The sequence below is a fragment of the Struthio camelus genome, chromosome Z (genome assembly GCF_040807025.1).
Source record: "Struthio camelus isolate bStrCam1 chromosome Z, bStrCam1.hap1, whole genome shotgun sequence".
NCBI lineage: Eukaryota > Metazoa > Chordata > Aves > Struthioniformes > Struthionidae > Struthio > Struthio camelus.
Window position 1 is genome coordinate 12,176,224 of NC_090982.1, and position 23,322 is coordinate 12,199,545.

Consider the following 23,322-nt stretch of genomic DNA (forward strand, 5'->3'; position numbering starts at 1 on the left):
GCGTGTGCGGCCGGCAGCGGGCGAGAAAGAGCAGGAAAACGGCTGGTGCCGAGCGGGGGGGGGGGGGGGAAGGAGGGAGCAGCGCGGCTCGGGTGGCTGCGGGGGCCGGGGCCGCGGCCTGGGCGTCTTGCCCTCGCCTGCGCGGCCGTTGCTGTAGGCAGGAACCTGAGGCAGGGTCGTGCACGCCGAGATGTGTCAGCAGAGGCTATAGCAGCTGCGGGCGAAGCCTCCTCCCCTGCGCTGGCCTCTCCCCGGTGGAGCAGGTGGCGAGCGTCGAAGCGATGATGGTGATTTTCACGCGGTGGCAGGAGGGTTGAGGTCGGAGGGCGCCTCTGGAGATCATCCCGTCCAACGCCTCTGCTCAGGCAGCGTTGCTTACAGCAGGTTGCCCAGGAGCTATACTTTTCCCCTAGCGCAGTATGGTTTTCCTCAGGACCGTGCATTGCATGTCACAGTTGCATAGTGGCTGTCAAATCTCTGGGCACGTGTGTAATTAGGCAGTATTTGTCAACTGTTTAAATAACTACTATTTACTGCGTTTGGTGTTACGCTTGGTTCGCTCCGCTGCAACGAAAAATCTGCACTAGTACAAACTAAAATCTACGAAACAAGAAGTGAAGGAAAGGGAGGCATTTTTCACGCCAGTGGTAGCTGCTTCCCGTGAGAAACTGCCATAACACCAGTATCGGGGATTGCAGGTGCAAGGCCATGAGTCCAACAGCACCAGAAAAACACTGTGGGAACACAAGGGAAAACTGCTCCCGAGGCTCTGAGAAAACACTGCTACAGCAGCTGCGGTGAAAGGTTACAGACCTGCAAACAGCATGGCCTTTGCATGGCCTGAAGTTAAGGCACTTCAGGCACAGGTCACCACTCTCATCTGTATTTCTTCACGCAGGGAAACTCACAAATCCAATGCTGGACTGAAGTTTCTGATAGGGCAGGACTGAGGAATCTAGTCTCTGCAAAAGATGGAATTAGAAAGAAGTTTGGAAGCAGTTGAAACCAGTAGGTGGAAGTAGAGAAGTCAGGAGATCCTGTGCAGTGGTGCTGGCCAGTGGGGCAGAGCAGCTCTGGGGAGGATAGCCCTTAGCTGAAGCAGCTGGCCTGGTGTCCAAGGCTTGTAATCCAGGGCACGTTGAGGTGCTTTAGAGAGGGGAGAGTTGAAGCTGGCAGAGCTCCTGTGTAGTAAGGGCTGTGTGCCTGTCTGTATCTCTGATGTATTGACGGGGAGGTGGGCGATCACTCCACCTGCGGTGGAAAGTGCTGGGGTCTTTAGTTCTGAAGTGCATGAGTTGAAAGGGCTGTAGGCAGGCCACCTGCTTTCCAGTAAATTTACAGGAAGAAAAGTTGTACCGGAGCGACAACAAGGGAGTGTAGATGAAGGGCTGCAGGTCACAACGTAACAGCCAGGAGAATGAAGAATTAAGGCCTCAGGTTCTTCTACTGCCTCTCCTTTGGGAAGTCACTTGATCTCTGTGCTTTCCTTTCCTCTCTGTCTTTTGTCTGCCTTGTTTATGTTAGTGGTGCACATAGGCACATGAGTTGTCTCTGCCTGTGTGACTGTTTGAAGTGCAGATCTTGCTTAGTGCATCTCGGTACTACAGTAATATGGACTCGAACGATGGACCAAAAAAACTCCTTAACGATATACTGAAGGGGTGTTTTGAACTAGAGAACTATGGATAGAACAGAAAGGAAACACAGTAAAACATTATTAGAGACAGAAAGTATCCAGTAGTAGCATCCAACAAATCCTGAAATGCAGAACATTTGAAAAAAGGGGGAAGGAACCAAAACAGCCATAAAGAGAAAATAAGGAATGTTAAAATTGCACACAAAGCAGAGGAAACGCTACAAAAATGATCACAGGGATGCAGAAAAAATTGCATAAAATAATTTAAAAAGACAAAGTCGTTAAAAACAGCCTAACGGTGCAGAGCTCCCCCACCAACCAGGAAAGAGAGAGCCAAAAAAGAATCAGAAAAGCAGTAGGAGAAAATGGCATGAGAAGGATTACTCTTCTAGATTTTTAGCTCAGACTTGTATCAAGGAAGTACAAGTAAAGGTTTATGTAATGACAGAAATATTGATCAGTGTAGTAGAGCTGCTGGGTGACCTGACTGATAATAGAAGATGACATGGTGATAAAAGTGATTGAAATGACGAAGATTGCAGATTGCCAGTGTAAGAGAAGAGCAAGAAAATTATAAAGTGGATATTTTTGCTATGTAGCCAGAGTAATCAAGAGAGTAAGGAGACTTCTTTGATAGTTGGTCTCTATCAGTGCCAGTCCTTTAAAAGAAAAAAACTAAGCAAAGGAGTTTCCATTGTTTGCTCGGAAAAGGAGGAGCTCATTCATGGTGTTACCATCTTTTGTATGGTAATATAAGTAAATTGCCCATTTCTCAGTTTTGCTAAGAGTTTAAGCGACTGTGTGCTGCATTAAAAGTGAAAGTGCCATGCCATTGACAGCTGCTGCTGGGAATAAGGATGGCAGGGTTTTTACGTTTTGGCTAATGGGTCTTAGGTGACCATGCAGCTGGTCCTGTGTTTCCCCTGTAATAACTGGTGAACGCAGTATGCGCGTTTGAATGAGAGGCAGAAATCTCTTCAGGCAGTAAATTTTGCCTTGTAAGTGCAAGTGCAGAAAGGTGCTGTTACTGACCTGTAGAGGGAAAAGCGGTATTGTGAGCCTATTAGAGGCCAAGGACTCTCCGTGGGCAGAGCACCCTTGAGTTGCAGATCTCTAGCAAATCTGGTTTATTAGCTCTGTTGTTTGAGCGACAATTTGTGTCCTTGATCACGCTTCCTTCCGAACTAACACGTGCTGACCGGATGGTGTTCAGCGTCGTTGCTCACACCAGCATCGCTTTTGCCAGCTATTCAACATGGATTACAGACAGGCCAGATCCTGCAGTAGGAGCATGTTTCCTCAGAGTGGCATAGCAGGACAAGAAACAACAGTAGGCTTCCCTGTATTTAGCTGGTCTGAGAATGGACAACAGTTGTAGCCATCCTGCTGCTGTCAGGACCAGCTTCTGCCTTTTCATGCTGCCGTTGTGGATTGCTGGGGTCTGTGGATTGCTTCTGAGGGCTCCTTGAGGTAAGTCAGAAAAGCAAGCCCATTGCCAGGAGGCTTAAACTCGTTACAAAGGAATTGTGCCTTTACAAGAACAAGTGAGGATGCTTGAAAGCTGTGAGTTTAACCGAGTTTTAAAGTGAGAAACCAGACCAAAACTTGATGGGATTGAGGCAAATTCTTCCATAAGCTGCAAAAGGCTTCTGATCGGTCCCCAGCTGCTCAGATTAACTTACTGAGCTGTGGTCTGCTCCCAGCATGCTAGCTTCGGTCATGTCAGCCTGAAGCACTCTAAAAATATTAGCCAGGCCTGAAAAGCATGAGCCTGCCTCAGTAGGAGTCTGCCTTACACAACACTATTTGGAGGTTCTTGTTACATACCTGCTGGCTCAGAGTCAGCAGAGAGTGCACTTTTGTTACAGTTTTAATATCTGTCACCACACTTTACAAAGGATAACAAAACCCTACCTGAAGCTTCTACTTAAAAATATGATTCCAGCAGCTGGGACTTTGGGGAAGAAGAAACCACAAATAGGACAAGAGCTAGGATAAAGCTCTGAACAAGGAGTGGAGAATAAATTCTTGTTCATGTCTGAGCAGGGCAGTGACAATTACTATTGTTTGCATTGAGGGGAGCCTCGTAACCCGGAGGGAAATCAGAGCTCCGTGGTGCAGTATGTGCAGCAAGAGGGGGCCCTTCTCTGGAGGGCTGCCATCGGCATAGCTGTGGGAAAGGATGGAGGAAGAAAGGGGCAGAGAAGGGGCAGGGCGCCCGGCAAAGCTGGAGGCAAAATCAAAGTGACCTAGCTGTTGTCCCTCAGGGAGTCTCTATGTATCTGTGTTAGCCTGGGCATAGCCCCGGCTGCCTTCCTCACCCTCTGCGTCCTGGCCAAAGCTGCTACTTGTTGCCTCCTCCTTGTCTCTGGACAGCTATTCCTTCTCCTGTTTCTCTGTCGCCCAGGACCCTCAGCCCCAGGAGTGCTTCCAGGATTGCAGGCAGGCAATCCCTGCACATGCCAAAAAGGGAGGGAGACAGGAGCGTTGTGAGAAGAGGTGATGTGAGGAGCTGGCTGCCTTCTTACTGGCAGTCTTTTCCCTACCTGCATCCGAGGGGCTTGCGGAGGAGGGTAGGCCATGGGCCACTGCAGCTGCTCTGGAGGGCTGGACTCAGCTGGCAGGTTGTCAGTGAGGCTTGCACCCTTTTCACCTGGCAGGAAGGCTGCAGGCATGGCCCACCGCGGCATAAGCTGATAAGCTGTGTGCATAGCATTTGTATACATGAGTTCACTGATCTGTTTCACCGCTGTGCTTCAGGCTCGCTCCATGCTGCCCGAGGGTTCTTCCAGTTTCCACTCCCCCCACGCCTCCCTCGCTCTGCAGGTGTGCGCTGTGCCCCTCTCCTCACTGCCCACTCCCAGGAGTCCCCCAATCCCTGCAATACAGAGCTGGACTTTTTCTTTTTTGGAGGGGAGAGGGAGAGCTGTTGAATTTTTGATTTCTTGTTCTTGTCCATTTTTTCCTTCAACCTTTGAGGCATGAAATATGGTGTTTTCCAGTGTTTGTGTATAAATGCAGATATGTATGGACAAATGTGTAGGCATCAGATATTTGTTTATGAATACAATGTATGGACAGGTGTGCATGTATCTGATAGATATGTATGTGTAGATATGTATAGACCTGCGTAGGCATCAGATAGATAAATACAGGACCTCTCTTGAGCCAGCGTAACCAGCCTTTTAGAGCAAATGTCTTTCAGTACAAAGAATGAACGCCAGAAACTGCACAGAGAGAGGTGGCTGATCTCTGGAAACACAGACCTGGCGGGCAGGGTTGCTTCCTGGTTGCTATGCAGAGTTTCGCTGGGACACCCCTGCAAGATGAGGAGCGAGGGGTTGTCTCAGGCACCGTCATTTTTGTACTTGGGGTGCCTGCCCCAGCTCTGAGCCTGAGGGATGGTTGCCTGCTCTGGGAAGCACAGCGGGCTCACCAGGCACTTGAGGGCTTCCCAACTTCCCTGGCGCGTTTCTTTTTCTGACAAGCTTCTGGCTGGATACAGTGAATCCAAGTCCTCTTGAAGACAGCCCCAGTTTAAACAACAGTGCTGTTGTGAAGAAAAGAAAAAAAAAAAATTCCTCCAACCCCCAGAAGCCCAGTTATGCTAATAATAATGGCAGTCAGTGAAAGGAACGGATTTTCTTTCTTTCTTTTTTTTTTTTTTTTTCTCTTCGGTGAGGTCTTGCAGCTCGGGACTTCCAGAAAGAGCAGGGGATGGCGGGGGGGAGGCAGTGGTGGCACTGTCAGTGTGCTTCCCCTGCTGGGTTTTTCCTCTGCAGAGCCTCCGGGACCCCGAAAAGCGCCGCCCCTGCGCGGGGCCCCACGCACCGCCGGCCAAACGCCGCCTCTCCGCCCGCGGCCGGAGGAGATGCACAAACTGAAAGTTGGAGAACAAAAAAAAAAAAAAAAAGCCAACAGCACAGGGACGGTGGCGAAAGGCGGGAGCGATTTTTGCGGGGTAAGTAGAAAAGCAGCCCGCCTCGGCGGCTTTGTGCAGTGCCGCAGGATGCTCGCCCCAGGCCACCAAACGGGTCGAGCACTAGGAAGGGGAAACGGGCAGAGGAGAGCCCCAGTACACTGTCGGGTTGCCATAGTCCAGGGAAATGCACTGAGGCAGGGTGAGAAGGAAAGGCGGCAGGGTCATCTGATAGGAAGTTTGGAAGGATTGGCAGGCAACTGATTTTTCCAGCTGCCCCCTTAAATCCCTAGGGCCTCCGCTCAGCCTGGCAGTGGCAGGAAGGCTTTGCGAGCTGAGCTGGGGCGGGACAGAGCTTTGCATAGGTTTACCTGCAAGTACCTACTGTTGGGTAACAGTGCTGAGCTTTGGAGCTTTGGGTGTTGCAAATACAAGAACGAAGCCATGACCTAGCGTGTTACCCCAGGCAATTTGTACAAGACACCAGTGCTGTGGGCAGTTTCCCCCTCTAGAAAAATGCTTGAAAATGGCAACATTACTACATTTGTATCTGGAGGTTTTTCAATGCCCAACACCTTTTTCAATCTTATTTTTGCCATGCATAGTGCAGTGTTGTGGGTACTGCTCCTGCGTGCGCCTGGGTGGATTTTCACCAACATAGCTGTGAGCAGAATTCAGCCCCTTCCCCTGCCAGTGCTCACATTTTGGCTGTAGTGCAGGACGCATGGAGGATACAGGGACTAAAAGATGCTACCTGATTTCAAAGGCACAAAACAGCCAGCAGTGGACCTTGGTGCCCACACAAAACCTTCAAATGCAGCTGTCCCGTGCAGAGCAGAAGCAGCGCAGCATGGTTGCTTGTGAGGTTTTTCTGGAGAGGCTCCTCTGGTGATTCGCGGGGAGGGTTGATGCTCAGGTTGCAATGGAAGCAGAAGCAGGATCAGTCTTTTCTCTCAAGGTGCCAGCTGCACCGGGGTAGTCAGTGGTTGGCAGCTTTGAGAGCAAGCCCTCTTTGTCAGGTTTTTTGAACTTCTTGATTGGGATTGGGATGGGGGTGGGTGAGCTGAGAGGCACATGCCATACAGAGAGAAAACAATTACGTATACCTTTTTTTCATAGGAAACCAGCCTAAGTGTCAGGAGGCACACCTCCAAGCAAGACATGTATAAAATTATCGATGTATTAAAAAGGTATGGTTTTTGTTTCTGCTTTCTGAGTACTCACGTTTTCAAACTTTTCTCCTCTGCCTTGAGAGCTAAGGTCTTACCTTTCTCCCATCCTTCTTTTTCTAAGCTAAAACCGGAACTTGCACCTGTTCCTGTAGTGAAGAGCTGGGATTTTCAGGGAGTAGCATCCAGTGTGCAGAAAAATGGTAGGGCTCTGTGAAGGCTAAAAGAAGAGTCAAGCAAGGGGAAGAGTTATCTGGGAGAGTCAGACCAGCATAGAAGTAGTTTACAGGGGAAGGGGAGTTTAAATTTAAATATATTTTAAGTTTGGAGAACGTATGTGTATGTGTGCTGTATATTTATTTTCTCTGTGTGAGAAAGTTCAGGAAGACTCTTTCAGCACTGCTGTGTAGAAATCCCAAGGCCAGATAAGTTGTGCTCCTCCTCCAGAGCGCTTTCAGGGCTGGCCCAGGGAAAGCTCCTGAGCGGAAATCCTTCATCACTTATTTGTTTATGAGTCTGCTGAAAAGCAGCACAATTTGCCACCTGAAACTCAGTAAAATGGCTACTCTTCCCATGCAAGGCTGAGCCAGGCCACGAGCCCCTGTCCATACCGCCTGCTGTGCAGGGAGAAGATATGTGACCCTTGCTAGCAAGGAAGCCCAAGTCCAGGCTGGGTGGAGGGAGAGTGGGAAACCTCCTTGCATTTTGCTGTCTGAAATGTAATAAAAATTACACCCACCTGCTCCCCAATGGGAGTTAACTGCCGTTTGGTTCTCGACGCAAAGATGTCTGTCTAATAGCTGCTCCCTGCGTTGCGTTTGGTGAGCTAAAGGTAGATACCTGGCTCAAAAAGTGCTTCTGGCACCTGCAGAAAGCTACCTGTAGATATAAGGTCAATGACTGAGCTTGAAGAGTGGTCTTGATGCTGTCCCCTTCTCACCAGCTGTCTCCACGAAGAGGAGTGAGGATGGAGTGGGAAGGCATCGCAGCAAAGGCCGAAGATTGTAGATAAGTTGGCCTTCCTGACTTCTAGCTCTGACAACCTTCAGACGCTCTGCAGGCCTGGCAGTGCAGCATGATTAGGATCAAGAGGAGAAAACTGTGGGCATCTTGCTTCTGCTTTACAGCTGCTTTTTTCCTTGTGGCGACGCTCCAGGTACAGGGAGGGATAAGGGGGAGAGAGGGCTGCATGTGATTGCACACAAAATAGGATGCAGTTCTGGCAGACCAAAGAGACCATTAAAGGCAGCAGGCATCTTCTGTACTGGATGTTGCTTTAGGAGGAATTTGTGTAAAGAAATGCTGTCAGAAGCGTTGTCCTAGTGGTAATAGCTGACTCCAGAAGTGACATTACACAGAGTTAATGAGAGCACCTTTGTTGCACAGCTCCTCTGATGCTGAAGGAGTTTCTCAGAACTAGTGTGCTATGCCCTGTTGCATTGCCTCCATCCAGTATTGCCTTCTCTGTCTCCTCATGGCCACGTGTTTGAACTCATGGAGTGGGAAAGCAAGGCTGGGCCTGTTTCATATAAAAGTGGCTGACAGCCAAGGAAAGTCTGAGCACATCACTAAGTAGTCATGGGAACTCTGTCCAGAAGTCCTGATTCAGTGGCCATTCTTGGCATAGGGAAGTCCAGCAGCTGGTCAGTTAAAAGATGTCTGAGAGAAAAATCGGTGTGGAGGCATATTGATTTATGGCTGGGGCAGGGCCGTCCAGTCTTTAAGTAAAAGAGGGCAAATTTTAGACAAATTGAGACAGCCTTGGCCTGTAGTCATGGGACTTTTGGAGACTTTAGTCATCTGAAGGTCAGGATCTGTCCTAGAGAAGTCTTTGCATTCGGGCTGGGCCCTTAACCAAGGTCCTGGCTGAGGCCAGTAACTCAGATAACTCCCAGTGGAGCCCTCAGGATGAGCTTCCGAGATGGGAGTGTATGCTCTCCAGCTCTCCCAGGCCAACTGCCTCCTCTAAATTGGAACCACTTCTATAGGACAGTTGCTGTCACCTCAATAGTCTATTTTGGTTCTGCTCCTTGACACAGCATCCCATGGTGGTGTGGCTACCCTAGCCTGGGAACAAAGCTAGCAAGTCTTCTGCAACTTTATGGGGAGGGTTTGTGACACCACTGCAGCTCCACAGCTCAGCAGGTTCGGACCTGGTTAGAGCTGCCTTTTGTCTGTCTGGGTTTATGTTTGGGAGTGTCCACTGCACAGTCAATTGTCCAGGGTCATCCTGATGGCTTTTGCTGGAAAGGGCTGGTGCCCCTGTGCTGGACTTATCCCCATGAGCTGTGGATATAGTGGGGATGTCTTAGTCCCCCGGAGCTCAGAGAGAGCTACCAGACATTTTGCACAAATACAGACACTCCTTAAATTCTGCTAGGGCAGAATATAAACGTAAAAAGGGAGCGCGTGCCTGGAGAAACCGGGACATGCGGTCATTCTAGACTTATTTGAACTATATTAGTATAGTTATACCTTACTGAACTGTTAGACATGTGAATCTTTTCCCCCAGCCAGTCTCCTCTCCTCTTGCCAGCGTGGGAGTGTTTTCTGTATTGTTCCGTACAGCTGCACTCTGCACAGCGTCCTGTGTGTGCTGTCCCGGTATCCTGTGTTTCACAGAGGCTATTTAGTCTAGTTACAGTCACTGCATTTTACTGCACAGTGAGAGCGAACGACACAGCAAACAGCAAAATGAATACAAGCAATAAAGCTATCAGGGAAGATAAATGCTTTTAACCAACTTAGTATAAACAACGCTCTCCCACTTTTCAATACTCTCCTTCAGAGGCATCTGAAAAGTCAGTGCTGTGAGCCAAAGCTGTCGGATGGGTGAAAGTGCCCGCTGTTATTCTTGCAGCTGTTTGTGGCATGGTATTAGGCACTGCCCATAAAGATGCACAGACAAAAAAAACTGTTTGCACAGTAACAGGAAGGTTTTAGCCCCACTAAAGCTAGGAGCAGTTGCTGTGTATCCTGCAGCAATACCTACTTGTACCGTTTCTGCTGCTTCGCTTACCTTCCCTCAAGAGACTTCTCTGCCCAAGAACACTTTTGTAAGCGGTACTACTTGTAGAGAAAAGTGGTGGTTTCATGGGCGCCACAACTACTGAGGACTGGTTTTTGTGGATTTTTGTTTTGTGGTTGATGGTGAGCAGTTGTAGAGGCTTCTTCCGAGGGGGGGGGTGGGGAGAGTTTTTAAGGTTCCTCACTGGATTTCTGATCTGCAAGTTATGGCTCACGGTAGGCTTTTTCCTTCTCTGCAGATGTAGATGGGATTTCTCTCCTCTAGCTGGCCGTGAAGTTGTAGGAACATGACTACAACTACGTTTGATATCTTCAGTCAGAGGTTTAAATCATGAGGGGTGGGCTAGGCAGAGAAGGCCACACAATGATGTGAAGACCTCATGCTTGTTTACAGCCAGAAGAGACCTGGCTGCTGAAGGGCTAGCCTCTATTTTATGATTTTCCAGGGAGAAAGTAGAAGTTAAATCATATGTGACCTGGCTATACCTCTGTACAGAAATGTACTTCTTGTCTCCTCCTTACAAATTCAAGCTGAAGCTCTTCTCTATTCTGCTGTAACGTCACCTGGACAGTGGCTGCAGTCAGTGAAATGCATCCACTTACTGCATTGACGGAAACTTCATGTGGGGGATTAGTTAGTGCTTGATACTCAAACTCTGATTTGACAAGATAAAGTCCTGGCTAATGACAGTTGCACTGTCTGCTATTTATGTTCTTTTCCCTGAAGGTGATCACTGAACTGGGTAATTCAGAGAAGAAGGCAGCAGTAATCTCCAGCCTTGTGGGTGGCCCATTAAAGCCCGAGGAGAGAGATGCTTTTCAGTTTAAGAAGCAGGAACTTCACAGCGACTTCAAGACAGAGTCTGATGCAAATCACTACCCTGTCCTGCTCTGGTGGTCTCCCCTGACTGGAGAGACAGGGAGATTGGGTCAATGTGGAGAGGATGTTTGTTTCTTTACTATCAACAGGACCTACCAGCACCATCAGATGACAAGAGCATTTCTGTTCTATGGTAAGGCGCTGGTTCTTACTTTCCCTCCTGTCCCATCATTTCCCTTATAGATTAAATATTCTAGGTGGGAATCACTGAGGAACAGGAAACTTACACAGTTCAAGTTGTCAGACTTGGTCTGGTGCTAACTACCCTCCACAGTGATCGAGAGATGCATTTTGAATACAGTGGTGCCCGGAAAAGTGACCACGCACAACCGTGGGATGACTCTGGCCGTGTCTCCTGCTGCTTTCCGATCACATGTGCTCCCTGCTCCTGACAGAAAAGATCATTCCCTTTAGCTGCCAAATCCTGAAAGGACAGTCTGAGATCAAGCCAGCTTTTTCCAGTCTTCTGGCTCGTCACCCCTCGCAGAGGTTCTGCGGGGCCCTTGTTATGCTTGTGCAAGTCTTTTGTTTTAAAACGATGCCCCCACTGGTAACTGTGCAACTCCCCGGCCTTCTCTGCCAAGAGATTGCCAGCAGGCTGTAAATGGAACTTACTAAAAGGAAACTATTGATTCTGCACAAGGGATAGCAGCTAGTGCAAATTTCTGAGCTGTGCTGGCTGCACAGCGTAAGAAACTCCCCATGGCTTGTGCTGTAAAGGGAGTCTACAAAACTCACAAGATGCATCTGTTAAAAGTAGGCTTTAACTTTGATTATTTTGTTGTTTCCCAGACAGTGCTTTTCAGAGAAAAACTGAGTTTCAGGCAGAAAAATAAAGACAGAGGCTTTTCTGTGACTGGTAGGTTCAGCTCCTTTGTCTGGAAACAAAACAGAACAAAACAGTCCTGAATCTTCATTCACTATGACTGGATACAAGTGAATTGGAAACACAGGAAAGAAGAGCTTTTAACGTAGCTGTTAGCATAGAACTGAAAACTTCTCGTCACTTGCCTTCTGAGAGCTCCAAGTAGGTCACTGTTGTCTGTTGGTAACACAGTGGTCAAGTGTGAAAGAGAAGGAAGAACCGCAAACGAATGAGAAGCTGACCCAGTTAAAGACAAGGAAAGCTAGGTTCACATCACATGAAAGCTGTAAAGTCTGATATTTTTGGTCTCTGGCAGCAGTTCTGTTTGTCTGTTCCAGCCTTAGCAGAACTATTACTGTACATTTTTAGCAGCCTTGTGGACATGATTTACTTAGTTACTTTTAAGGGACTATTTATATTAGGCAGAAGACTCTCCTAGTAGTTTTTTTCTTTTTCTAGTCATGCTGATTTGAAATTAAATGTACAGAGAAGTGTCAAAATATGCAAAAATGCTAATTATTTTTAAACCACAACAAGTGATCTCACAACGCTAAAAACTGCAGACATATAGTGATATTAAAGGCAAAAGTGATGCTGCATCAAGACGAAAAAGCTTAACACAGGCACACACACAGAGGCACACACACACACACACACACACACACACACACACACACACACACACACACACACACACACACTCGTTAGCTCAGGAAATGCAGAAAGCAAGACTTGCAACTGTCTTCACCTCCCCCTCTAACATACATACACACCGTGCCCTTGATGTACTTCGCAGTAGGGCTGCAGAAAGGCACAGTTTTGTGTTCCAGATCTCTCTCTGCAGTAATGAGTGAAAATCTGAGCGTCTACATCCTCATGCTGAGGTTGAGGCAGGGCACGGTTTCACCTTCCAAAGAATGTACTTCATTTTCGTGTAATATTTTGTCTATGAGCTAGTCAGGAGATGAAAGGTCCAAAACTTGAAAAGAATATTAACCAAAAAAAAGGGGTACAGAAGTTCTCCAGCAGATCTGCTTTGCTAGCAACACCTGCTTTTCAGCAGCTTGTCTCTGTGTATTGTCCTTGCCTGGAAAGCCCATAGGTGTGGGTGATGACTTTGTCAAGTGCCACCATCTCCCATCTGGAAGTGGTACATGGCATCCACTTTCTAGATTTTTCAGACCCTTTGGGAGGGCTTCCAAACTATACCTTTTCAAGGTCACATACGTCACAGAGTTTTGTCTGTAGCATGAGCTAGGGACTCTTGCTTGTGAGGGCAACTGAGTCATGAAGAACTGGATCTGAGCCACCTGGGGGGAGCTGGGGCCCTGCTGTCAGAGCCTGAGAGATCTTGTTTCTAAGGGGGGGGCGCTATCCAGCCCTTTTGTGTTGGGGAGTTGAGTCCTTGGAGTATGAATCCTGAGTGAAAAAGATGCAGAACTGGTCCTGACAGCATCTGTCGTTCTTTGCTGTACTATCCAAAATTTCTTAATTACTAGTTTGGAAGTTGAAATTGCGCATAATTATAATCCTGTTGTGCTGCTTTATCCCCTCATAAACTTATTAATTTTCTTCATCTTGCAGGGTAGGTACATGCTGTTATTATCTTCCCTTTAATCCTTAAAAGCTTTTGTCTCAGCTCGCTGGGCTGAGATTGATTAAGTGTTACATGAGAATCAGTCATTTTGATGTGCTTTTATCTGTAATGCATTTTTCTCTAAGTTTGTCCTTACCTAATTCTCCTTGGTTGGTAAGTTTACATGATCCACTTTTATCTCCATCTTATCCCTTTCTTTGTCCCACTCTTCTTTTGTGCGTTTTCCTTCCCTGTCTCCACCCCGCTCAATATTGCTTCATGGAGGGAACAGCCATGCAAGAGACCTGAAGAACTGCGGTTTCAGTCCACAGCATTTCATTATCATCTGTGTGTACTGCTGCTTCTCTTCCTGGCAACACTGAGAACAAAGTGTTCTCTAAACCAAATGGGCCGTACCAGCTACTCCTCCGAAAGTTTAAATCGTGTTTAATTTGCCTCGCCTTCTCCCATCACTAGCAGACAGACATCAAAAACAGAGGAAGCAAATAATATTTTTCAGCTAGTGGCACAGTCCTTTGTCCTCTCAGGTGGGCTTGGGACCATGCTTTAGTGGAAAAAATACTTTGGTGTCAAATACTTTGGTGCCTTTAGCACCTTCACCTGATGCTCTTGAAGGATCTTCCTTTATAGGAAGCTTTTATGCTGCTGCCTCCTAGCATCCTTCTTCACTGCAGTAGTGAAGTGCTCTGTTTCTTTTGTAAGGTCACCCTTGGAGTCATCTTGGAGAGCCACAGAGATCATTTGGCATGTTTTTCCTTCTTTATTTATTATTTTTAGATCAAAATGCTGTATGAGAATTTGTCAGCTTCCTCTTTTTTTTCCTTTGGTGGATTGAGGTCAAGGGTAGAAAAGGGCACCAAAGGTTAGGAGCGTGACCAAGATGGTAGAGTGGTTTGTGCAAAGAGAATGAATTTGTGCTGTTTTCTAAAGGTGGTCAAATCAGCTCCTCACTATTTATTTTGGTTTATGAGCCTCCTTTGCTTGACAAAACTGACTAAAAGTTTCGTATTTTCATATATTCAGTGCTAACGCTTAAGTCAAAACCACTTATTACTGAAGTTCTAGGGCACTGAAGAATTGTCTTGACGGAGATTTATTAGCTTTACATTTGATCTGCAGTCAGGCTAGTCAGATGAGTATGGCACAGCGGTCCTGAAGGGAAAGGATCGGATTCACAAGTCAGTATTTTAAGTTTTGAACGGACCAGCCTTTCAGGAAGGTCTTCTAGGTCTGATCTAAAGACTCCACCAAAATCTTTCCTTAGTTGTTCTGGAGGCTAGCTATCCTCCCACTGAGGTGCAAGCAGCTGTAGTGGTCTGTTTTTAGAGTTCAGGCATGGTTCTTCTACTTTTGGCTTTAGATTGGGGAGCCATCTTCTGCCAGAAACTATTTTCTGTATGTTCTCCTGGGCAGCTGTGATGCATCATCTCTTAATTCTCCCTTTGATGAACTAGATAGATTGGCTTCCACAGTCTCCGCAGTACGACGACTTTCCAGGACTTCCTTCTTTTAATTTTTCTCCTTAAGCCTGTTCAATATTTTAGCATCTTTTGTGTTGTTTTGCTACCAGAAGCAAAATCAGCCCTGCACTAACCATTTTGCTAGCATCATGGATAGAGGCAATACCATCTGTTCTGTTATTTACATAACCAGGGATTCTTGAACATCTTCTTAGTCTCCTTTTGAGTGCATTAAAATATGAAATTGCTAGTGAGACTCTGACGTGAGAGGCCTTACAACTAATGTGACCTGAAAGTAAACCATTACTGATGTTAACTGCCATTCCCTCTTCTCCAAATTTTTCTGCTGCCAGCAATTTTATCCATTATACCACTCCTTCATCTACACATGAGTTACTCAGTCTTTGTGTTATGTGTTAATAATGTCATAAATGCAATGACTATGGGGCTGATATTAAATCAAAACTGTCTTTTTGAGAGATAGGGTTGACCAGGTAAGTGCCTGCTTTAAATGATCCACAACAGTTCATGATAACACCAAGTTCAGTAAAATGTAAAATGGGTGCCTGTTGTTTTGGGTCATGCAAAGTCTAAAGCATTATTATCCTGCTGTGGCTTTCAATGCAAGGGCTAAGAAGCCATCAGGATACTTCTCTCTGAAGTGAGTATAACCATATTATATAAGTATTTGATGTAAAGTCAATGGGATAAGAGGCAAAAACTGCTTAAGTATGTAAGAAGGCTGTGTTTTGGCCTAGTGCATTTTGCAGAGCTCTTCAAAGAACTTTCGTGTCGTTATACTTCAGCATGACGTCTGCACTTATGTTCAGGGCAGCCTAAACACTGTTTGTTTTTGTCTAGGGACTGACTTCACTGTAGACAGCCTACCCCTCCCTCGTGAAGGCCATCACGACTGGGCCCTTTTCCACGAAGAGTCACCAAAAAACAACTACAAGCTCTTCCACGAACCGGCCATCACCTTATTCAATCACACTGCAACGTTTAGCCGTCATTCTCACCTACCACTGACCACTCAGTACCTTGAGGGTGTAGAAGTCCTGAAGTCCTTGAGGTACATGATCCCCCTGCAGAAGAAGAACAGCTTGAGGAAGAGGCTTGCACCACTTGTGTATGTGCAGTCTGATTGCAACCCTCCTTCTGACCGGGACAGCTATGTGCGTGAGCTGATGTGCCACATTGAAGTAGACTCTTACGGGGAATGTCTGCATAACAGAGACCTTCCTCAGCATCTCCGAAATCCATCTGCCATGGATGATGGGAACTTCTATAAAATACTGGCACAATACAAGTTCATTCTTGCTTTTGAAAATGCTATTTGTGAAGATTACATCACTGAAAAACTCTGGCGGCCACTGAAACTGGGAGTAGTACCTGTGTACTATGGTTCTCCCAGCATTGTAGACTGGCTTCCTAGTAACAAGAGTGCAATCTTGGTATCTAGGTTTTCACACCCTCGGGAACTGGCCCACTACATCAAGACACTGGATACGAATGACCGAGAATATGAGGCCTACCTTGAATGGAAACTGAAAGGGGACATTTCCAACCCCAGGCTGCTTACAGCAATGAAGGAACGCAAGTGGGGAGTGCAAGATATCACCCAGGACAATTACATTGACACCTTTGAGTGCATGGTGTGTAACAGAGTGTGGGAAAACATCAGGAGGAAAGAAAAGGTATTTGTGACTTTGTCCTTGTGTCTTAGGGAGGTTTTAAAATGACACTAGCTTCAGATTTGCTCCAGGAAGTTTAGTTACGAGAGTTGTGGACAGCCTCCAGCCACTGGTATTGCAGTAGTGTTGGGTTGTGCATCCTCATGCCAAAAGGTTTTGGCAGAAGAGCGTGCGTGGCCAAGGCCTATGTTCCTGGTACAGCTGTGTTACTGGAGCTCTTTCACACTGACTGTTGAGCTGACGGTCACCTCAGCAGAGGGCTTGAATTGTTCAGGGAGGAGGTGTTTGTCAGGCTGACTTGGTGACTTACTTCAGATGACCACTGAACAGGTTGCCCAGAGAGGCTGTGGGATCTGCATCCTTGGAGACGAATTCAAGACCTGGCTGGACATGGTCCTGAGCAACTAGATCCGACTAGATCTGGTTGGAGCAAGGGGTTGGACTAGATGATCTCTGGAGATCCTGCCCAACGTAAATATTCCTTGACTCTCTGGTTCTGTGTACGCATGGGTGCATGCAAACCTGTGGCAACAAAATGTCATTGCCCGTGGCCACGTTTGTTGACTAAACACTGACGTTTAAGCCAGGCTGAGCATTTGTGAGAAGAATAGACCTGTTTCTCCAGATCTATATGTTCTAGAAGTTATGCTGATAGAGACCACCTGGGACTGGCTCTCTTACAAGGGCGCCCAGCACCAAGGGCCCAGCAGTCTTGCAAAGGTCTCGGCTATGACCCTGGAAGACCATTTTGAAGGCTCCAAGAGCTTCTCAGTCTCCTGAGGCTGCTAGCTGAGGTGGTTTATGCTGGTGTGAACATAGCATTGCTTGTGTTCCAACTGAAGCAACAAACTCACTCCACCTGCACTTCTGGTCTGGTGGCCACTCATTTTAATTACCACATTCTTTTAAGTTTTCCAGGCTTAGGTACCAAGAATCAGCAGCCATTTTTTAGAGCTCTCCGTCAGTTCAGTTGTCATTGTGGATCAAAACAATTTTTGTGTGCCCTAATAGAACTGACCAGTGGTTATAGTATCCTACTGCTGTCTTTCACCATTAGGCCATATTTTTGCACAGGCGATCTGAGCAGTGCTCTAAATGGTCAGCTGCTAGTAGAGAGACCAAGAAAGTATTTGAAGTTATTGAGGTGAGTTGAAGGCATAGGAAATGAAAATCAGTAAGCATTTCATTTAACCGGGCTGTCTTGGCTGATTCAGGTGCAAATCTGGACAGGTGCAAACTCTCTTTGAGTTAAGAGTACAACCACAGAAAGGTGTGAAATAGATTAGATGGAGAGGTTCCTTTTCCACGCTTACGTGGCTCTTCAGTAAAGGAGGCTGTGAAGACCGGAAAGTCTATTGTCCTGGCCAGATTCATCCTTCATAGCTTAGTTTGTTCTCCTTAAAAACATCCAATGAACTGTATGTATATTTACAAGGAAAACAGATTTTCATGATGGGAACGGAATTTAAGGCAAAACTGCTAGCCTTAGAATTTCAGCTTGGGTTAACTGTTGCTGTTCTTCTGCAGCTGGACCCGAGCTGAGATTCTGGCTCTCAGGCATTCTTGTCAGCAAGAGTGACCTTGCTCCGCTCACCTGAGGGAGACACTTTCCACTGACATCCACAAAGACATGGCTGGAGCCTGCAGTGGGAAGATAAATGTTGCTAAGGTTGCTCGATGGTTTGCTAACATAGCCCCTCTTTGAGGGTTCCTAATAATCCCTTCCTTTCACTTCTCTCCATTGCAGGGATGGCTGCCCCGGAGCTGGAACGCTCAGGTTAATCACCTCAACTGCCCCAAACCCGAAGCCTTCTGGTTCTCATCTTCAAACACGGGCTTGGCTTCACTCCGAGAGATGTGGATACCGAGCTTTGAGCAGTCCAAGAAAGAAGCCTGGGCACTGAGACAGCTGGTGGAAAGGAACACGAATTTTACAGCTCAAGAATTTTGGATGCTTGTGTTCAAAGAATAAACACAAAAACCTATAAAACAGAGTGAACTCCTCAGGGGATTCTATCTAATTTTCTTTTGCAGGTGGCCTTATTATATGTAGGGTTAGTAACCATAGGAAGTAGACCGTTTGTCCTGTAACGCTAAATTTGCTAGGCATAATACTCAAGAGTATTGCTAAGCAACAGAATTGCCCCACTGTGCTATGTTTTTACGTAAATACGTATATACACTTACATTAGTTGTCGTAGTTCAGATGTTTGAGCGTTGAGGCACCAGTTCATCAAAGCCCAGTTTTAAGCACATGTCTAGTCCCCATGAAAGAAAGGTATCTCCTTCCATCCTTAGATACATACCTGTGTTCATGGCCTTGGGACCCCGTGTTCCTCGATCAAAGCTCCTTCATCCTTGCGTTGGTGTCCACCGGCTGGAGAGCAGCTGACACAGTTGCACTGGCGCAGCTTCTGTGCTGCTTTAGAGATAGAGGGAGTATTGGACTGTCCCTTAGTAGCTGTTTCTTATCAATTTCCCCGGCATCAGCAGATTTAGGAGAGATTTGGCGGGCTGTGTGTCCTGACACAGAGTGCCAATGTGAAGTGCATTAGCGCTTGGCACAAGGAAGCACCATCTGTTAGTGTCCAGGGACAGATTGAACGAAAAACATGCTGGCTAAGAATTGCCCGCTGTCTTCTGCTAAAAATAAGGAGAGCACATGAATACGTACCCTCCCCAGAAGCAGGGCTCGCTTCAGTCTGACTTACCTTCTGGCCTTTCTGATGATGAACTAGTATTTGTATCACATGGAATTGCGTGCTTGAAGGAGCAGGGATAAAACTGAGGGTCTGTTGCTGTTGAAAACCCTTCACAGAGCACAAGGAGAGATAGGCAAGCAGCCTACACAGAAATCTCCAAATTACTTTATCTGTCAAAGAAAAAACTTGCTGAGCTTGAGCATCACTTGCCAAAGCCTTGCCACATCTTTGTCTGGTATTCAGACTGCTGGAGTTTTCACCAGAGCTCTTCCAATGTCGGTCCACAGAGGAGTCCACATCTGCAGGAGCTGCAGAATGGCATAGCCTGGGTGGAGCCACTCGGAGACAGGCAGAGTCAGTCGTATGATGAGACTGGTGAAGGCAGCTGCTAACATAAAGTTCTTGCCTTTGGAAAGGCAGCTTTCCACCTCTGTGATAACTTCCATGCCCTTGTTCCTTGTAGCAGGCCATTTTAAGATGGCTGTCCAGCATTTGACTGTTTGATGAAAGCGGGAAGGGTATGAATAGTATTTACCCAGGAAATTCAGTGAAATTTGCTTACCCGGCACTCCAAATAGCTGGTGAATCCTTAATTACTTTTAAATTAAATTAATTACTTTAATACAGAGAAGTTATGTCACCATAAGCCATATAGCGTTGTCCTTTGTTTCTGTGAGCACATACTCAACTTCAAGCAGACAGAACAGCCCCTTGGAAATTGTTGACTTTTAATGTTTTCATGTGTTTTACCAGTATGATATGCAGTATCTCTTAGATGTCTCTTAAATAAACTCTTTACCCATTGTTCTACAATGCAAATGATAGCTAAGCTCTACAAATAAAGAAGTCCTTCAGGAAAGTGGCATTAACTTAGAGGCTTAGAGGCTTTTATAAATCAAGGGCCTGAACCGGACTTCAACCCAGTAGCGTTCTCATAGAGCGCTCCTGTGGCCCAACGTGTGCCGTTGCTTTCCATTTTTTTTCTCCCAGGCTGGCACAGAACATCTGCAGCAAGAGGGGCTAGCTCTTTTTTTGTTGTATTCTGCCGTCTCATTTGCCAAAAATCTCAAGCCAGTGAGTGTAAGGTGATCCGGTCCTGAGGTCTTTACCTCAGGAGCTGCACAGCTGATTTTGTGTGTGTGTGTTTCCTTGGTGCAGTCCGTCAGATCCTGAGCTTTTTGAGCAATCTTGTGGAGAGATACTGCCGGAAGATGAGGGCCATATTTATCTCAAAGAGTTTATGATGCGTTACAATCCTCGTTGACTTCAGTGGAGTAGAAGGGAAAGGAGGACTGAAGTAAAAACTGGTTTACAGCTCAGATTCTGGAATTCAAAGTGGGCGGTAACAGATGTTTCAGAGGAAGTTACATCTCAATCCACCACAATAAGCAGAAGAAAAACATGTCGCCAGAGCAGCGGGCTCAAAGTACACTTGCGTAAAGATAATTCTCACTCGGCATCCCAAGATCCTCTCGTGATGTGTCCTTTTTAAAGGATGAGCATTAAGCTCTTGGAACAACCTAAATGTGGCCTCTTGGTCTTAAGCCACCATCTAGAGCCTTTGTTCCTGTGCTCACTGGAGGGAAGCCTTTGTGAACGTCCCTGAGGGAGACGTTGTGGCAAGGATTTCTGAAGGCTAATCATGTGTAAGACAGACAGTCCCTTCATGAATTTTAAGTTGATAGCTTTTCTCCCCCTAGTGCTCTTAGAAAGAATAAGCAGAAGCAGCTGACTAATCTCTGTTTTGTTAGCTGATCTGCAAACGATCCTGCCGTATGCGGATTTCTAATTCTAGTCAGTAGAGGAATCCAGTTTTTTTGGAAGGCTTATGCGTGTCCTTGATAGCATAGCCCTTTTTTCTGTTTCTTTTTGCCTTAAGAAAGCAACAGCAAAACAGGTAAGAAAACCCATATATTTCCAACCCATGTATTTCCAACAGTTAAAGCTGATCCACGCGTGCTTACCAACCTCTTGCACTGTGGTAACAAGCTATCGTGATTTCTGCCAGTGGGTGCCCTTCCTGCAGTACTCCCCTGGCATCTCCACGTCTAGCCTCCGCCTTTCATTTACTCCTCCAGACTTTGCTGTGGGAGGCTGGGGAGCCTCCCTCTTTCGGAGAGGTCTGCTGGAGGCAAAGAGGAGCGTTGGCATGTGGTGAAGGACCCTAAGAGAGAGAGGCTGAGAGCCATCACAGACATGTCTGCCCTTCCCGAAACAGGAATGATCTCTGGCAAGATAGCAAATCGTCCCTTCAGTTTGGAGAAAAGACCCGTTCTTCCCCTCTCACGCAGTGTCCCTGTCTGTCACAGCTCCTGGCCGAGATAGACGCTGCTGCTGGTGCTGTGGGGCTGGGCAGAGCCAGGCCGAAGTGTCAGAGGAGCCCTGACGACAACATACTGAAGGGTCTCCCTTGCAGAGACCTCCTTTCTGCTGCCTCTAACAAAGCTGAGGTCGAGGGCACGGGCAGCATGCACCCCACCAAGCTTGCAGGCAGCAGTTGTGCAAAGGCTTTTCTTCAGGACACCCTGGCGCAGGTAAGGCCCATGCGCTGGATCGCCTTGCCCTGGGTCAGGGTGCCCTTTGAGACCAGCTCCCCAGGAGTGGCGTTGTGCGAGAGCCCTTGTGCCTCCCATCCTCCGTGGCATCTCGCCATGCAAAGGAAGAAGACACCGGGAGTCAGGGTTGTTTTCCTTGCAAGCCTTCCCTTACGTTTCTCCTCTTCTCTTCTGTTGTGTCAGAGCCCTGAGCCTTTTTCCCCTGCCTGCCTTGGGATGTGGCTGCCTGTGCTTGAGGGCAGCTGTAGCCAGGCATCAAGCTGCTGGGAAAACAGCTCATGTGAGTGCAAGGAGTCCCACTGCCGAGGCTGCAGAGGAGAAGGGGAGAGAGGCAGAGCTGCTCCTCTGCCGATGTTCCCGCGCCTTTCCCACGCTCCCTCGTGCATCACGGCTTCTGGCTCTGCCTACCGGCCGAAGCAGTAGGCGAGGCACTGGTCACCCAGCCCGAGCCCTTTCCCAGAGCAGGGACAACTTAATAAGGACACTCTGGGCTGTGTGCAGTCAAGTAATCCCAAGGGGCTCTGCCAGCGTGCATGGGCTTCAAATTCCACATTTATTTCCTCTGACCGCTTGATAGCGTTTTCCAGTTTGGTGAATCTTTGTTTGTTGCTTTGTTTGGGCTCAGAAAATCTCCTTAGCACATACACTAGGCAACATACTTGCATTGTTTCATTTCCTTTAGAAGGGCTGGGAGTGGGGGTGTGAATGCAGGTGGGAGCAGATCATATGAGAGTGCTGTGCTAGGCATCCATTAGAAGAACAATGGATCGTTTACCTCAAAAAACGAAAAGCAGGCCCATGACCAAGAAAGTAATTAAACAAATGAAATATAAGGACGACTTTGACTGTGTTCATTTCAATGCAAGACAGGCCTCGATCCTATGCTGTGGGTGCACAACTGTGCATTGTGGGCCTCAGAGGTCAAATCCTAGCTTTCCTCCCTCTTTCCGCATTTTGCAGAGAAACAAAGCCAAACACTTACTTGTGGCGGGCATTAAAGAAAGCCAGAGATCTTGATGGCAGTCATGCACTTCTGCAAAGCACGTGACAATGCTGTTCTGTCAGCCGCGCTGTGTTAGCCTAGCACTAAATACAAAGAGGGTAGCTGTGTGCTTTTGCAGAAAAGCGTGTTAACTGGCGGGTATGCGAGCAATGCACGGCGCAGAGGTTCCACAGAACGACCACAAAATTGCCGTGTACTGCACGGCTCTCTGGCAGCTGTTCAAAAACCAGATGGAGGTCAAAGCTAGGCTCTGTCCATGTAATTAAACGGAAGAGGTGGTCTGGACTACCTGTCAAAGCAAAGGTGCCCTTTCTCCAGCATTGAGAAGGAGGGAAGGCTAGCCAGTGTGGGGTGGTGTGAACAGTCGCTGCAGTGTCTTGACAGCGCACATTCCTGGTTAATTGTTTTTAAACCATTGCTGTTGAACCCTCACAGGCAGACCCTGCTATCGGTGTGTCTTCTGAACTCAGGGTTAATAAGTGAATTATTAAAAACCTCCAGCCATTTGATAACTTAGCTCTCTGACCGTGGGAAAAGATTGGGAGTAAGGAAAGTTGTTTTGCATGTGATCAGTTGAATGTCTTGAAAGTGGTTTTGTTTAGTGTATGTACATATATACTGCTGGGAAAAATTTACCTGAAGATAGCTAGTGTTGCAGATTAAGATAGAGCTAAGATCACCTGTGTAACTGGTCTTTTTATACAAGAGTTTCTTTGCCTTGAAGTACTATGGGAAGCTGTGGCACGCTCAGGCTCGCGAAACCCCACCCGTACCACATTTCCAGTCCCATCCCAAAACCATACACGCACAAGCAC

The 23,322-nt window shown here is 47.1% G+C and overlaps 1 protein-coding gene across 2 annotated transcripts; it reads left to right on the forward strand.

The window, feature by feature from the left end:
• The first annotated feature begins 95 nt into the window (after positions 1 to 95).
• FUT10 (fucosyltransferase 10) lies at positions 96 to 18,241 on the forward strand. Of its 2 annotated transcripts, none has more exons than XM_068928616.1 (7): positions 96 to 4,209; positions 5,419 to 5,597; positions 6,675 to 6,745; positions 7,668 to 7,880; positions 10,479 to 10,764; positions 15,415 to 16,250; positions 17,995 to 18,241. In XM_068928616.1, exons 4-7 carry the CDS (start codon positions 7,800 to 7,802, stop codon positions 18,217 to 18,219), a joined length of 1,428 nt encoding a protein of 475 aa, XP_068784717.1. In that variant the 5' UTR covers positions 96 to 4,209; positions 5,419 to 5,597; positions 6,675 to 6,745; positions 7,668 to 7,799; the 3' UTR covers positions 18,220 to 18,241. The 2 variants fall into 2 exon arrangements, with proteins under 2 accessions (XP_068784717.1, XP_068784716.1); XM_068928615.1 differs by having other exon boundaries at positions 96 to 3,106.
• The last annotated feature ends 5,081 nt before the right edge of the window (positions 18,242 to 23,322 follow it).

Excerpts from the sequence above, each read along its gene's own strand:
- FUT10 (XM_068928616.1), top strand. The coding sequence starts at position 7,800 with ATGATTAGGATCAAGAGGAGAAAACTGTGGGCATCTTGCTTCTGCTTT. Across the intron at positions 7,881-10,478 it reads TCCTTGTGGCGACGCTCCAG|GTGATCACTGAACTGGGTAA; the intron begins GTACAGGGAGGG and ends TTTTCCCTGAAG. Across the intron at positions 10,765-15,414 it reads AAGAGCATTTCTGTTCTATG|GGACTGACTTCACTGTAGAC; the intron begins GTAAGGCGCTGG and ends GTTTTTGTCTAG.